The 18,399-nt window shown below is 24.2% G+C and overlaps 1 protein-coding gene across 3 annotated transcripts; it reads left to right on the forward strand.

Annotated features, from left to right (window-relative positions):
- Nucleotides 1-5,249: 5,249 nt before the first annotated feature.
- Nucleotides 5,250-17,329, forward strand: LOC124949258 (sodium-dependent nutrient amino acid transporter 1-like). 3 transcript variants are annotated; one of them, XM_047494050.1, is made up of 11 exons: nt 5,250-5,552; nt 11,447-11,539; nt 11,643-11,723; nt 11,851-12,100; nt 12,222-12,459; nt 13,519-13,893; nt 14,574-14,763; nt 15,296-15,472; nt 15,999-16,275; nt 16,694-16,788; nt 16,955-17,329. In XM_047494050.1, exons 1-11 carry the CDS (start codon nt 5,544-5,546, stop codon nt 17,126-17,128), a joined length of 1,959 nt encoding a protein of 652 aa, XP_047350006.1. In that variant the 5' UTR covers nt 5,250-5,543; the 3' UTR covers nt 17,129-17,329. The 3 variants fall into 3 exon arrangements, with proteins under 3 accessions (XP_047350006.1, XP_047350008.1, XP_047350007.1); XM_047494052.1 differs by lacking the exon at nt 11,851-12,100 and having other exon boundaries at nt 12,341-12,459; XM_047494051.1 differs by lacking the exons at nt 5,250-5,552; nt 11,447-11,539 and having other exon boundaries at nt 11,861-12,100.
- The last annotated feature ends 1,070 nt before the right edge of the window (nt 17,330-18,399 follow it).

Genomic DNA, 18,399 nt, shown 5'->3' on the forward strand with positions numbered 1-18,399 from the left:
GTTTATGTCATATATGTATATATATATATATATATATATATATATATACATATATATATATATATATATATATATATATATATATATATATATATATGTACACATTTATAAGATTTCTGTTATACATGCATGCCCGTATATAAATAGACCTAAAATATCACATGTAAAAATATACGAGAAAGTGCGGAGAAAAAGTTTCTATCCGATTTTAAAAATCAATTATATTCTTTTTCAAGACTCTTTAGATCCTTCTTTTTTAAAGTTTAGAGATTTATAAGATTTAATAAGAGATTTATAGAAATTTATAAGAATTAACATTAAAAAAGAATAATTAATTTTTAAGATCACTTAGAAATGTTTAGTTCACCAAGGAACTTTTGATTCGTCCTGTACTATGCATGCATACATACATATGTATAAGATTTCTGATATACATATATACCTATATATAAAATGTCTGAAATAAGTATTTAAAAATATACATATCTATATACGTTCATTTTCTGTCTTTCTTTTTTTATATTTTTTACTTCTTTTTATTTATTACTAAGAAAATATATATATATATATATATATATATATATATATATTCGTTATTATGTTTCTTTTTACAAAAGGACAATTGAAAACTATAAAAATAAATTAGTATTCTAATATCAAGGAAGTCATATATTTAACATAATTTATGAAATCCGCAGATACACATGCACATAGACAATCAAACATGTTATAAAATCATTTTTTTTTTTAATTTATTTTTTTCAAAAAAAAATCAAATAAAATTGATCTATATAAATAATATTTTTTTCTTTATGAATCGTCTGGACGTGTCGGTTCTATATCGTTAAACATTTTTAACAATGGTAGATTTTAATACTGATCAAATAATAGGTATATATAAATATGTGGAGATCTATATTTTCACTTAAAAAAATTTTTTTTTTTACTGAGTTAGACATTCATCGTTTATTATTTTCGATGTGCTTAATAAATATGTCTTAATATATATATATATATATATATATATATATATATATATATATATATATATTTCTATGGCGCGCTATAGAACAAAAAAAAAAGAAAAGATATTTAGAAATTTCATAGTCACAGTCAGTCAACCAAGCTTAAATAAATGAAAAAGATCAAGTGCAACTGATAAAACTGTATTCCGGTTTGATGAAAGAGACTTATATATACATATATATTTACACACACATACACACACACACACACGCATGTGCGCGCACCTACACGTAAACAGATATACAAAGATGTTAGCGCGCGTCAGTTACGGTAAATAAAATCCTTCTATACCCTTACTTAAATAGGCGTATGTATGTGTTCCTCGATTTTCTCATTTTATCATTAATGATTGTTTGCGATTCTTTCCTTAACAAACTCGTTTGTGGATTTTCGTATAGACAGAGATGGTCGTTAGATTGTTAATTCTACTTTTTAGTCTAATAATAAGTCGATGTAATAAAAACCGATAAGGCTCACACGGGTTTAGATCAAATAGAGATCTATCAGGACAAATGTACTCGTTTGTCATAATACGTTATCTTGTCTATTATCAATCGTACGATGATGTATGTGTGCATACATAATGTATATGTATGATAATGCGTATATTTTGAAGAAAGAAAAAAAAAGATAAAGTAAGATAAAGCAAACAATGTTTAAAAAGAAAAATATTCGAGGTTAATTATTACATCTAACGAATTGTTCATAGATCGATAAATTATGGATAATGATCTACATTTTAAATTAATATTTATCTTCGATGATAATTTTTTCGTATATGAATGTATGTTCTACGTATAGATGTATGTGTTATTAATAAACATGATTTCACAATATATATATATATATGTGTATATATGTGTATATATATATATATATATATATATACACAAATATATATGTATATACATATACATATATTTGTACATATATACTATATGTGTTGATTCATGGATACGATTTGTTTCACGAACCATAGATTTAACTAGTTACGGTCAGATATGGCCGGTTTACCGGTTTACTTTCACCCATGTAAATTCTCTCTCATCCCTTTGATGTGTCTCTTCGAGGTCGACCACGCCATTTGACCATCGTCATTTTGACGACGAATATACTGCGACATGTTTTATGCTATCATCGAAGTCACTCTCGATAATGTATATTACTTCTTACGCATCTATTTATATTGTTTATTTCTTGTATAATTTCGAGAGACAGATATGCAACTTCTCTTTCAATCTCATTTTGTTATATAACGGAATTATTACATTGCTTACTGTAGATGACCTTGATTGCATTCGTTTCTACAGATAGAAGGAGAAGTAAAAGGAAAATGTTAATTGAGACCACAGTATTTTTTATCTTTTATTTTTTTTATGCGTGCGTGCGTGTGCGCGCACACATGTATGTGTGTGTATAATATTTTGATCTATTATGTGTGTATAATATTATATATATATATATATATATATATATATATATATATATATATATACATAATATTATAAATTATGTATATTGTTTTTTTCTGTCATGTGTTTTATAATATTATGATAACAGTGTTAATATTATAAATATTAATATTAATACTGATATATTAATATTATATATATACAATAATATTATATGGATATAATATGTTATTATGTATTATAATATTATGATATTATATATTATGTATTATAATATTATGATATTATATATACAATAAGCTAAAATTATATTTATTATGTAAGTTCATCGGATATTTTTTTTATTACCAATATTTATTTTGTAAATGCGTTATTTTGTTATCATTTATTTTTTAAATTTATGTTTTTGCTGATTTCTTTTTTTTTTTAAATCACATTTAGAACTAGAAATTTTCTTGCTCGTTTCTCAAGGAAGGTTCTTTTTTCTGTTTTCTTTCGGTCTCCCTTCACCACTAAGAAACTTTGACCAATTAGAATGCAACCCAAGTTCGCAGGTATTCCCCTAGCTCTTTGCCTGAAGAATGTCTTGCCCCAAGGACTAAACCGTTCACGATTCCGACAAATTTTTTTTAGAAGACCTCTGATCGGACCAGTCATCTCTGTTTATACCTGTTCATTGATGTGATTGGTTAAAAATATAAAAATAAAAAAAGAAGATTATAAAATAATTTTCATTCTACCAGTCTTGAAAATGGTCATCTCGACTTTTTTACTTACATACAATTATATTATTAAAAATAATTATTCATTCTAAATGAGAGTTAGAAAAAGTAACAATTTATTATTGATGTAATTAAATTACATTATATTTCTATTATAAATTATTGTAAACTCAAATGAATTAATGTGATACGATGAATTAATATAAATTTATGTATAATTATATATAAAATATAAATATAAAATGATAATAAAAATAAAAATATAATATAAACAAAATATAAATAGAAATAAATATTATTTATGAAAATAATTATACAATATATAATTCATAATAGACCTTTTGTTAAAATGTAATCTGCAAATATTATTTTATTTTCTTAAATTCTAAATCTAATTGAAGATTACAAACATCGTTTTTTTTGTTGATTTCTTTTATTGTGCTATAAAAAAATAATCCATAACAAAACAAATATATATATAATAAAATATATATAATTAAATAATATATGATACATTACACACGTTATTATTAATGAAAACAAACAAAAACAACATTCTTTTCACTTATCAACCATTCAAATTCAAAAATTTGTACTAATGAGACTACTAAGGATCCAACAGATCTTTTTTTTCTGTACCAACCAATCTACCGGTTTCCCTTGCGGAGTGAACGAACTATATACAGTATGTCACAAAATTATTGGCACAGAGAATTGAGAAGATTATGAAAAATATAAAAAATAATAAAAAGTATTTCTTTTTTCTATTGTTTATTTTTAAATTCATAATAAAGATATATAATATTTAGACTTTAAGCTAATGACATTTAGACTTTGAAAAAAAATTGTATCATCTAAAGTTGAAAAAAAAAATAAAGTTAAACAATTTCGTGTAGTAATTACGATCGAAAAATTTTTTTACACGTTGTACAATTTAATATTTTTATCAATAATTAATTTTTAACAATTTAGTAATTAATATTTCGTATATGCTAGGTATCCTTTTTGTTTAATTACATTTGCCAAATCTCTTTGGCGTTAACTCTTTTATATATATGATTTTTTTTGTTTTCAAATAATTTTCTTCAATATTTTGTCATTCTCTCTTCTCATCAGTGTACTTTGTAAATCCGTTAATGATATCATGTTCACGTATTTTCTTATCTTAAGTCTGTTCTAGATCGTTTCAATTGTATTTAAATCCAATGTGATCGAGGTGTGTTTATGAGTATTTTGAGAACTATCATTTTTATATGATTGTAAAATTTTTCATTTGTGTTTGTGATGTCATTCGTTATCTTGATGCAATTGAAACGTATTTAGAATGGTCTTTTTTTTAGCGCTTTCTTTTAAATTATTTTTTCAAATATTAAATTTTTATAAAAGTATATCATTTCGTCCATAGTTCCTGTAATAAATTCTTCATTTGAAAGCAAAGAAAAAAAAAATAAATAAATAACACAGTAGAATCAATGCAACAAAGAACATAATTTGGTAGACATAATTGGACGAAAAGAATACCTCTTTTCAAACGTTTGCAGTTATATACGAAATTTTAAGTATAATAAAATTGTTAAGTCTTACTATAAATGCCAATAATTTTATAAATGTAATTTATGCGCGGAGACGTTTAACTTTACTTTCTTTTTCAAATTTCGATGATATATATATATTTTTTTATTAATTAGTTTTATTCGTTCAAAGTTTAAATGTTCTATATTTTTTAAAAATAAAATAAAATAATATATATACACATATATTTATAAAATAATATATATATATATATATATATATATATATATATATATATAGGTATTATCATTTTATTTTTCATATACCTTAAAATTTGTAGGGTGTACAGAATAATTTTGTGACTCACTGTAGAAGAGTTGATTTCAATAAGAAATATTCCAACACAATGAAAGTAAAGTGTGATGGTATAGGTTCCAGATGAGACAGAGTTTCCCCTTCTCGATCGAGTTTTGATTCGTTGTACTCGATCATGGTGATAGTTCGGTTATCCCTACTACTTTCGAAGGAGCACCTTCGTGACAGGTCTACAAGAACGATCGTGAAGCAGTCAGTGGTTGTTCCGTGCTCAAGTAGGTAATACTCTCACGCAAATAACACGTGTGAGTACGAATGTCAAAATGTCGAGACAAGTTTAAACATAAAATCAGTGTTTTTTTTTTACAAGATCATCTAAAGTCAAGTAATTTTCTTTGAGTTTTTTCATCACTTCAAGGACGACTGCGATTCTTTTTTTCTTTTTTATTATTTATTTTTTTCTCCCCCGTCATTTTGGTATTTCTTTTCTTCTTCGTTTTAATTCTTCACCAAGGATACGTCGTTACTCATCAATTTATTCATTTGAAAGACAAAAATGGCAAAGGTAAGAATCTCACCTGGTATTTATATATTTTTTTTTTATAATTTTACATAATTTATTATTTTAATATAAATTTATTTTTATATTTGTATTAATACTATATGAAATTGTATATATAGATATAATATATGTTTAGCATTAAATTGTATATATATACTTTTATATATATATATTTTTATATTGTTGTAAGAGCTGTGTCGTTTACGTGATAATCATGAAATTATGGTAGATGTGTTTCTTATATATATTGAAATTTTTATAATAATAATAATAATAATAATAATAATAATAATAATAATAATAATAATAATAATAATAATTATTATTATTATAAATTATTAATTAATATTATTAATTATTATTATTATTATATGATAAATATTTAAAATAATTATTTTAAAATAATTATTTAATAATAAATATGCAAAATATACTTTTGCAAGTAGTATTATTTGTGTCTAATAATAAATATTATTAATATATTTAAAATTTAATTTATTACTGTGTCAGTGGACAAAGTGTTATATATATATATATATATATATATATATATATATATATATATATATATATATATATAAATAATATATCTCCGATAATAAAAAAATAAAAAAAAAAAGAAAAAAAGAAAAGAGAATAGAATGTTAAATCTAATTTTTCTCTTTTCGTCAAGATTCTATGACGAGATCTTACGATTATCATACAAAAAAGAACGAAAAAAAATTCGATCGATAATCGATTGATTGATCGAATTGAAGTTATTACAGATGATCAGACATACATTCCATCGCTGTGTTTGTGAATATTCCACATAATGACAATTCTTACTTTCGCTTTGATCAATGAAAAATATTAACGTTATGGTTCATCACGTTTTACGTTCATTCAGAAATAATATTCACGTTTTCTTGTTGTTGTGTCTATCTTGAAAGGAACTTAAGGAGAAAGAAAAGAAAGAAGAAGAAAAAGAGAAGAAATACGAAGAAATCATCACAATGTTTACTCAGATGTCTCGTTAAGGAAAATCTTTTTCTTTTCTTTTTTTTCTTTTTTTTTACTGACTCGATTGCAATCTTGTGTAAGATCAAAATACAAGGTCGCCCAAAAGATTTTAGGATTGACAAAAATTTTATAAGGTGGGTTGAAATGTTCTTAAGAATGGGCAAACAATTTTTAGATGATTTTAATAAATAATTACTCCTTTACGATACTTTTTTTTGGACTTCTAGTTAAATTTGTTGTTCCGTAAGCTCTAAAAAAGATCGTTTAAATAATTTCGAATACAGAATAATTGATTTGTAATATCTCATGTAGAAGTATGTCCGGTTCTCACAAACGCCTTAAAACATTTATGACTGAGCATTTATGCACTCGAAGAAACATACAAAATAATAATAATAATAATAATAATAATAATAATAATAATAATAATAATAATAATAATAATAATGATAATAATAATTAAAAAAAAGAAGAAAAAAAGAAAATATATGGCGATTCGATCGAATATTTAAAATCGATAATTTGATTGAAATTATCAGAAATTGTTAATTTCTGTTTCGTTTTTCGAATTTTAAATTTATTGCAAAAATAATAAGAATAGGTATATATTAATCATTTTGATAGTCGATTTATCAGCATTGCTTGTCAAATTTTGCGATAGTACGATTCTGGAAATATAATCTCTCGTCAGATTCATAACGTAAACGGAATAGTTAAACGTGTCCTGTTTCACACTAATGATTCTACTCAGACGATAATAATCTAGTTTTGAAATACAGGTATATACATACATATGTATAGTATGTGTTGTATATTATTCGCATAATAAAATCTTTATACCTGGCTTATTTTTTATTTTCTTTTCGGGAATGACGAGAATTTCTTGATTTTTATAAATTTTACGACGAAATAAAATTGAAATATATACAAACATGTATACATGCGCGCACACACGCACGCACGCGCGTACACACACACACACACATATGATTGAAAATATTTTCAAGATATTTAGTTATATCACGGTTTTCATTTTTTTCTTCATTTTTTCTATCTTTGTATATATAATATTTGGAAACAAAAATTAACAGAAATATTCTACACATAATAGATGAAAAGAAACACACAATAAAAGAAAAAATATAGAAAATTTGTTTTTTTTTAATAATATCATTAAAAGAATATAATAATACTATCCTAATGTTATGAACAGAAAAAATGAAAAATTATAGAGAAATATTTTATTTGTGTTTATAATATTTGTAAAAGAAAATAATACTATAAAAAAGATATAATCTCTATATGTTATGATATAAAAAAAGTATTCTAATGCTATGAAAAAAAAAATTCAGGTTTAGAGAAAAATAAAAAATGAAGTATACAAAATTTTTCTATGTTTTTTTTTTTTATGTCTATACAAAAGATTTTAAAACATGAAGGTCAACTTTCTTTCGGATTTCGGTTTCTCAAAATTCTTTAAATTTAATCGAACATAAAGTATATTCGAAAGGAAGAAACGGAGGGCTTTCATACGATCCCGATCCATTTTTTTTCTTTATATTTTTCCTTTTTTTATTTTATTTTATTTGATTATTTCTCTTGTTCTTTTTTCTCACGTAATCTTTACAACCGAGATCAGTCAAAGAAGAAAACGAATTTTTTTACTTTCTCTCTTTCTCGTAATTTTTAGAAGAAGAAGGTTTCATTATTAAACGGATTTGGTTGTTTCTTGTATAATACCATAAAAAATTCGAAAATGGTTGATTAAATAAAAGAAATTGATTTATTTCTTTCACGTGGCACTTGAATTTGGTTGCTTTATGAATAAATATGACCGATAATGAAAGAAATTGATTTATTTCTTTCAAGTGGCACATGACACATATATATAAACAAAGTTGCATTAGATCGACATCTTGGCATTCTTTAACAGTTTGGAGACCTATATATATTATATACAATTATATATATATATATATATATATATTATATATACATAATTATATATACATACATACGTATATATATATATATGTATATATATATATATATTTAAAAGAGTGATGTCAGTTACATGTATTGAATATCCCATAATTACGTAGATGAGAGTTACTTAAGTCCGCGATGTCTACTTTGATAGAAGTTACGTAGAAATAGTGAAAGGAATAATTTCAAAGACGTTACATTCCGTTCTTTTTTTTATATCCTTTGCTTTTTTATCTGATCTCTAATGTATTAATTAGACAAAATTGAGGAAGAAAAAGGAAAATTAAGAAGCTTGTATTCCCGAGAACACAAAATTTATGTTAAGAGAGAAAAGATAAAAAAAGAACAAAAATAAAAAATGAAGTATAATTGAAAAACCTGTAAAGTCATCAAATTGGTCAGCCAGTAAATATGATTAAAAATGATTGTGGAGCTGTTAAACCGGCTCTTCGTTCTGTTACGAGATGCTTAATTTATTGTTATAGATATAAACTAGTATAAGTTATTATTTAATATAATATTAAATAATAACTTGGATTGACCTTTAAATTGGTTAATAAATAATATCGGAGACAAAAAGAAACCCATTTTCAGTATCTTATAGTTTAAATAGTATTTTTTTTTTTACAATAATATAATTTTTTTTACAATGAGTTGGACTGTAATGTCAATATTTTTGGTAATTGTATTACTGGGTTGGTCAATAAATACTGTCAAAAACTTTAATATTTTATGTCAAAATAAGCAACAAAGTAATGTACGTTTCTGTAATCATACGATATTGAGTTAAGAACAACATATAATGCTGACATTTTTCGAAGTATCATAATAATTTTGAAATATTATTTCTAAATAAATAAGACGCTATTTTCTTTTTTTTGTAATAGTATAGTTTTGAATTACTCAATAAATAACATTGATATTTTTTTAGTATCATTTTATAATAGTATAAAATTATCGGAGTTGACCACTAAATAATGTCAGAATTATTCAATAAAAAAATACTGCAGTTATTTATTAAAATTTATCTTTAATCTATTGGATACTGTTGAAGTTGATACTCGGAAAATTTTCAAGAATTGAAAATATAAATTTTATCAATTTTATCAATTTTAGTTTAAAGATACTCTGCGGAATATTGTATTGTAAAGATTTATTGGAGTTAAGGATTAGCTGAAGGAAGAAATTGAAAAAGACAACAGATCAATTGGTCATATTTTAGACTTAGACTCCAAGTTTATCTAAAATAAGAGATAAGGAGGTAATAGTCAGTAAGGTTATAGAAAGTATTAATTTATAAAGAACTTTTACATTGTAATAACAAGAAGACGAATGTTATTGCGAAGGATAAGCATTTCCTGAATGAGTGAAGAAATTTTAAAAGACTTAAGGGACAAGGCCTGAATAGCTTAATGATTTATGGCAGTTGCCTGGAAACCAAAAGATTTAACTCCTAAATACAAGCAAAGGACTTAAAACTATTTTCATGAATCGTATATTATATATATATATATATATATATATATATATATATATATATATATATATATATATAATATATGATTTATGAAAATAACCTCTATAATATATTATATATAGAATATATATATTATATATATTTTTTATATATTATATATTATATAATTTGTGTTTATTTATTTATCCGTCTATTTTTCTTTATTTTTATATAATAAGTTCATCAACCAGTACATCTTTTTTCCTTCAACTGTTTTTATATTTTTAATTTGTCACAATAAAAAATAAAAGAAAAACATAATTTTTTTTCAACACATCAGAAACACATTAGAAAGATTTGGACTTTATTATACTATTATTACGATGATAATCACTCACGCGATGTGAAACGAAACAGAATGAAAAATACATACAGTCAACAATATAAAAACTACAATATTAATATATCGTGTCAAAAGATATATACATATGTAAAATGTCAATTAGGTAAAGGTATATAAAAAACATGCGATACATACCTGCATACATAAGAATGAGATTTCACTGAAAACATAAGGATAACTTGATTGTCATTCAGTTATGGTAATAACGTGGTCTTCTGCCTATGTGTGTGTGCGTGTGTGCTTGTGTGTGAAGTAGTAAAATTATACTGGATAAGAGTCATTAAATCGAAAGGCATTTTCTTTTATTTCATGTTTTGTTTCTTTTTTTTTTTAACGTTGGTTTTCTTAATGGCTAATTTAATAGATCAACATTCTTCTTTTATCTATTTTTTTCTCTATTTTTTTTTGCTCGTATTAAACAACTTTTCTTGCATACTTTTGTATGCTCGCAGAATTCGCAATAGAATTTACCTAATAGCTGTCGACAGTCGTTCAAGTTAGATGTTTAGAAAGTGTCCTTGAAGATCTATGAATGCGTATATTTTCTTCTAGTACCTGAAGATCGACGACCTTTGCGGTTTGTTTCTTTCCATTATTAGATTTAATTTCCTGAGACAGGATGATCATAATAAAAACAATAATAATAACAACAACAACAACAACAATAATAACAACAACAACAACAACAATAATAATAACAAAAACAACAACAATAACAACAACAACAACAACAACAACAACAATAATAACAACAACAATAATAATAACAACAATAACAATAATAACAACAACAATAAGAATAACAACAATAACAATAATAACAACAACGACAACAACAATAATAATAATAAAAAAAAAATCGTTGAGAGAAAACAATTTGATCGTTAATATCAAACTGATAGATAATTTTAAAATGAATTTCTTTTTCTCATGATTTTATTTAATTTGTTTCAACAATTACAATAATTTTTTTTTTATAATTTCAATGAAAGAAAAATATTAAATTAATGTTCATTCTTATTTTATTTATTTACTTTTTTTTTATTATAGGCAGGTAAACATAATCTGGCATTTGTTGGAGATGATGGCAGAACTAATGGTCAGACTAATAGTAACTTTAAAAATTCAAAAAAGATTGAAAAAGTAAGTTCAGATTTGAAATATAAATTTAATAATAACTATGTATATAGTTTTTATTAAAGCAAAAAGTACTTAACATATTTTTTTGTTGATTTAATTTTTTTAGAACGACGATAATTTTAACTTAAATTATGGCGTCGAAGATAACAGAAAAGTTATTCAATCAACAATCGTGATGGAAGAAATGGTAAAGTTGTATTATTTTATATTTTTGTCTAATTTTTTATATATTTTTTTTTTAAATAATCAAATAGTAATTTCTATTTTTCGAAAGTTGTTAAAAAATTTTATAATAAAAATAATAATGTTGAAAGACGATAATAGAGAAAAACGTTGAAAGAGCTACATGGGGCAATAGTATCGAATTTCTTATGTCCTGCATCGCCATGTCGATTGGTCTCGGCAACGTTTGGAGATTTCCATTCACGGCATACGAAAATGGCGGAGGTGTCTTTCTAATACCCTACATAATCGTCCTTTTTGTCGTTGGGAAACCATTTTATTATTTGGAAATGATATTAGGTCAATTCACCAGTAGATCCTCCGTTAAAATGTGGTCCGCAGGTATTATCCTACTGTAACTAATTCTAACTCTAATAACAAAGCTAGATAATAGTATAATTAATTTATTTTTGTTTTCTTTTTTTGTTTTCTGTTTGTTTTATATGTGCATTTTCACGACTAGTGCCAGCTTTTCGTGGTGTTGGCTGGGCCCAAATGTTTTCTATGGTTGCCGTTGGTACTTATTATTGTTCCTTGATATCAATGACCTTGTATTATTTGATCGGTAGCTTTCATTCACAGCTACCTTGGTCCACATGTCTTATCGAATGGGGAGATACGTGCGTTGATTCCGTAAAAGCTGAAAATGCGACATTTCGCAATGGTACGGACAAGAGAAGTTCCGCTGAATTTTATTTCACGTAAGTATTATTTCTGATTACACGTATCAACGTATGAAGATCTGATTGTAATATCGAAAAATGTTAAGGATAAACGGGGAAGATGATAAATATAACGGTGAGGTAAAAAAAAAAGTAAAAGGATGACTTATACTGACTTGACGTTTTGAGATCCGGTCTTACAGGATGCAAACATATTATTATCGCAAACGTATTAATATTTTTTTTCCACTTATATGATATATACAGATATGGTGTAGAACATTGAGAGTAGCACTTCATCTTGCATAATTATGACGACTTAACATAACTCAGTAAAGATTAACAAAAGATCCAATTAATATCTTTCTTGTAACTACGTACGTTTTTATTCAGAAGGCTATTGAATTTATAAATATCTAAATACGTTATTGATTACATGACGTGGTATATAAAAGGAGTATATCTCGATGAATCAGAAACGTTAATTACTTCAATTATAACCTTTGCTTGATCGTTATCAAAAATCTTGATGTAATCTTTTACAAATTCGATATTACATTGATCAAAATAAATAACATTTTGTTACCTAAATTATTATATTTATTCTTGAATATATTGAGATGCTAATAATAAAAATAGCAATAATTTTATTCTCATTATCATGTTGAAGTTATGGAAATACGGCATAACAAATTTCTGATTTAACAGGTCGTCGATTAAAAATTAAAAATTAAAAATTTTTAATATAAAAATAAATAAATCACATATTAGATCTTAGAATTGAATATAAATTCGGATTACACTCACGATCTTCAATTTTTTCCCTAAAAAATCATAATTGAAAGATCATAATAAACTTATTAAATTATAATATCTTCATATCAGTATATATACAAATCTAGAGGTGATCTATGTTTTTTTTTTGTAATCAAACATATCGAAGAATACATAGGTATAATCTTTAATGTATCTGATCAAAATTTTTCTTTTCCTCATTGGGCTATGTTAATATCCTTATATTTGTGTTTTTTTTTTGTTCATCACAAATTTTGGAATAATATTATTCGCACATTGATAATATTTTCTTTTGTTGTACAGAAAAACGGTATTGAAGGAGATACCTAATATTGATAACGGGTTGGGTCTACCCGATTGGAAATTACTTCTTTGCTTGTTAGTCGCCTGGTCAAGTATCTTTGCTGTCCTTGCACGTGGAGTTAAAAGTTCTGGCAAGGCAGCCTACTTCCTCGCAATATTCCCATACGTGATCATGATAGCTTTGTTGATCAGGGCGGTGACCTTAAAGGGAGCAAGCAACGGGATAATTTTCTTTATTCAACCGAAGTGGGACAAACTGTTCGATCCAAATGTCTGGTACGCTGCTGTGACACAGTGTTTCTTTTCACTGTCAGTTTGTTTTGGTGGTGTCGTCATGTATTCGTCTTACAACGACTTTAAACACAATATCTACAGGTTATTATTTTTAATAATTATAAGATAATAAGGTTTATGGAAGATTTTTTTTATATTAAGAACGATCTTCATAAAATTGGAGAAATTTTCTTTTCTTTTCTTTTTCTTTTTACGTACTTATGATTTATTACTGAGTTGGGTGATAAGTAATATTGTTTTAAAAGTAGAATTTTGCAAATTTTTTTTCATGTTGTTATTAAATAATAGTAATTCCGTGTATATATATATATATATATATATATGTGCACATTATATATACTTAATATGCTGTGCTGTAATAACTTATACTTTCTCTCTCTCTCTCTCTCTCTCTCTCTCTCTCTCTCTCTCACTCTCACTCTAATGCTGTATTATGATACTATATAGTAGTAATGTTATCTTATAGTAACAGATAATTTATGCTAATTCTTGCTATGATAAGTCTTATCATAGTAATAATTTATTCTTAATATGAGCTATTAATATAATGAGTTGTTGCTACTATAATCTATTATAGCAAAGTAATAACAAAGTATAATATTATAGTTTATATGTAAAATACTAAAAATCCAGGGATTATTTATTACTCAAGGCACTATAAAAAAAATCGCACTTATGTAACATGCGATAGAGGTCCAATTAAACATACAATTATATTATGAGAGAATAAACTAATGATTATAATTTTTTCAAATTTTTAGAGATGTGATGGTTGTAACTACTTTAGACACCTTCACAAGCCTAATGGCAGGTTTTACTATTTTTGGGATACTTGGTAATTTAGCTTATGAACTTGGCACCGATGATATCAGCAATGTTGTCCGCGGCGGGACTGGATTGGCCTTCGTTTCTTATCCAGACGCCATTGCGAAATTTACGGTCTTACCAAATGTAAGTTTTATTTAGATATCGATTCGTTCGATCGATTTCGCTTTTTCTTTTGTTACTCTCTTTTCTTTTGTTCTCTCTTTCTCTCTCTCTCTCTTTCTTTCTTTTTTTTTTTTTAAATATTGTACAAGTATTTTACAATTATTCTAGAATTACAAGAGAAAAGAAACAGATGTGTAAATTATTCGTTATTTATGCGAGAGAGAGAATGAGTGAGATATATCCTTTGAATTCTCAAGGTATTCAAGATAATTAGATCAAATGATAGTTTCTTTCTAAGCACTGACGCCATTAAAAATTTTTTGTTCCGCTTTGTTGAATACAAATCATCGTATTTCTAAGATACGATTAATATACTATAGATACTTACAGTCCATTTGTTTAACTCATAACGAAGTAAATAGATATACATTTAATTATGAATTTATATGTATATATGAAACTATTTACATAGTAAAGATGAGAATTTATCGATTGATACGACCGTGGTTTTAATTAATTATGTATTTAATATTATTTTTCTATTTTGTTATAGTTATTCTCTATATTATTTTTTCTAATGTTATTCGTTCTTGGAATCGGAAGTGCCATTGCACTCGTTGGAGGAATTGTTACTATAATCAGTGATCAATTTCCAAGCTGTAAGCATTGGCATATTGTACTTGGTACGTCTATCGTTGGATTCTTCTGTGGTACTGTTTATTGCACACCGGTGAGTGACTATTGTTTAATATATTACTATAATCATTTATAATGTATTATATTATAGTGTATACTAATATTATTCTATAATACTCTATATATATATATATGTATACTAATATTAGTATATTTACAGTTTTATGTTTATAAAATATAGTTTAGCGTATATTATAATATATTATAATACAATATAATACTATAATATTATACTATAAATTATATTATGATTATAATTATATAGTAGTATAATATAATAATAACGATAATAATATATATATTTAATACATAAATATATTTTTTGATTTTCAATTTAATTATTAAGATTAGAAAAATATATATTATTTTATTATATATATATGAATTACTTTTATTTATATTATTTAATATAAATAAAAGTTATATAAGAAAATATTTTAAATTTCGATATGTAAAATAAAAAAAAAAAATTAGAAAATAATTTAAATCAACTAACTTTGAAAATATCTATACAATTTGAATTTTTTTTAATATAATAAAGAAATATTAATTATTTACAGGGTGGCCAATTTATATTAGGCCTGGTCGATTATTACGCTGGTTCCTTTATTGTTTTCGTTTTGGCTACGCTCGAAGTGACTGGATTCTTTTGGATTTATGGATTAGAAAATTTCTTAGACGATGTTGAATACATGTTGAAAAGAAGGCCATCGCTTTATTGGAGAATTTGTTGGGGTGTAATCACGCCACTCCTTCTAGCAACTATTTTAATTTATACTATCATTGGACTGACACCGTTAACTTATGCTGGTGTCTTATATCCTTCAAGCGCATATGGTTTGCATTATTATTATTATTATTATTATAGTTTTTATTATGTATATTGAGTACAAAAAGTAGTAATATGATTCAATTATTTTGCGAATAATTAAATTTAATCTTAACTTAAATTTAAAGTAAATGTATAGTAATTTTATAATAAATTTTATTATATATATATATACATATATATACATATGCATATGTATATATATATATATATACATATATGTTGTGTTATATATGTATATATGTTGTGTTATTATATAATAACATATGCTAACACTCTATTATTACATATTTCATATACTAAAAGTATACTTTTATGATAATAAAGTTATAATATTATTAATATTATAGTAATCAAATTATAATATTATTATTTATAATATTGTTCCAGATAATTTTAATTTTACATATTTTTTATAAATTTTAGCTGCCGGATGGTCGCTACTTGCATTTGGTGTATTACAAATACCTTTTTGGATGATTTATACTATAATGAGAAAACGGAATTTGGGCATGCCAGAAGTATAATAATTTAAATTTTATTTAATATATATATATACATATATATACATATATTTATATATGTATATATATATATATAAGTATATAATATAAGTATATATATATAATAATAATATATAAATGTTAAATTGTATTAAAACAAGGAAAAATTATTTTGTGATTTTAGATGATCATAAACTCTTTCAGTCCCTCGGATGAGTGGGGTCCAAGAAATACTCAAGAATTAGCCAGTTGGAAGGAATATAAGGAAATGATGAGAAAAAAACGTGAAAATCGTAATTGTTCGAAATTAAAACAATTCATTTATGTTATTTTCTGTTTAGAAGAGAAACTTGTATAATCTCGTTCTTAAAAAGAGGTCGAATTTATGTATTATTATATTACACCTCGCACGTATGTATCGCATACGCATATATACGTACATATAGATTTTCTTGGACAACAAACAAAACTCAACAAAATGAAAAGAAATCTCTTGACTGATAATGTTTTTGTACGTCTTTATAACATTAAAAAATAAAAACGAAAACATATGAATATATATATATATATATATATTTTTTTTTTTTATATATATATTTTTATTTATTTATAAAGGAAATAATAATACAAAAAATTTATAATTAAATTTCTTAATTAAATATATATTACGAAATTCTTCTTTCGAACTTTTTATCATATAAATATATATATATATATATATATATATATATATATATATATATATATATATATATATATTCTATATATATATATATATATAGAATAGATATATATATTCTATACGGTTTTTTTTAATGTTATACAATACCAAGGATATTTTATAAATTCAAACGATTGCATTTTTATCTTAAAATAAGATTAATATAATTATATAAACCTTAGTGTTTCAGACCTTATGACGTCTTCTATAAATAATTTATATTTAAATCGTTTGAAATTATTATAACTTATAGTTATTAAGAAAGCGTAATATTTTTTTTTGTTTTGTTTTTAATGTTTTATCATACAGTATTATATTCATGGATGTGAAACTTGAGAATGAAAAATATAAAAAAAGAATTATTATAAAGAAACAGTATGAATGAACAAAAATAAAAAGAAAAAACAAACAAAAAATTACTTCGATTTGAATGACTTAGTGACTTAGATCAATGACTTGGATCATTGTCGAAAATAAACTGACTTTTATTTATATAAAACACATTATTGCTCTTTTGACGATAATAATAAATAAGTCACGAATTATCGTGCAAAATAGATTTTAATAATAAAGTTTTCATAATAATTAAACCCCTGCACCTTTTTTTTTTTATTCTACCTATATTTCCGCGAAAATTTTAACAAAATAATCGCCCGATTCTCGATACTTTTTTATTAATGCATATAGATACTCTCAAAAGTTCCTAGATGATTATTCTCTTTCAATTCTTTTTATTATTTGATATTTTATACTTTTGATACTCTTCTTATTATTTTCTTAGAATAATATTATAAATAATTAAGAAAGAGAATAAATTTCTTTTATATGAGTCTCTCTCTTTCTCTCTTAATCTCTCTTTTTCTCTTAATTTACATTATTTTAACCATATATATCAATTTGACTAATAC

The sequence above is a fragment of the Vespa velutina genome, chromosome 5, assembly GCF_912470025.1.
Source record: "Vespa velutina chromosome 5, iVesVel2.1, whole genome shotgun sequence".
Taxonomy (NCBI): Eukaryota; Metazoa; Arthropoda; class Insecta; order Hymenoptera; family Vespidae; genus Vespa; species Vespa velutina.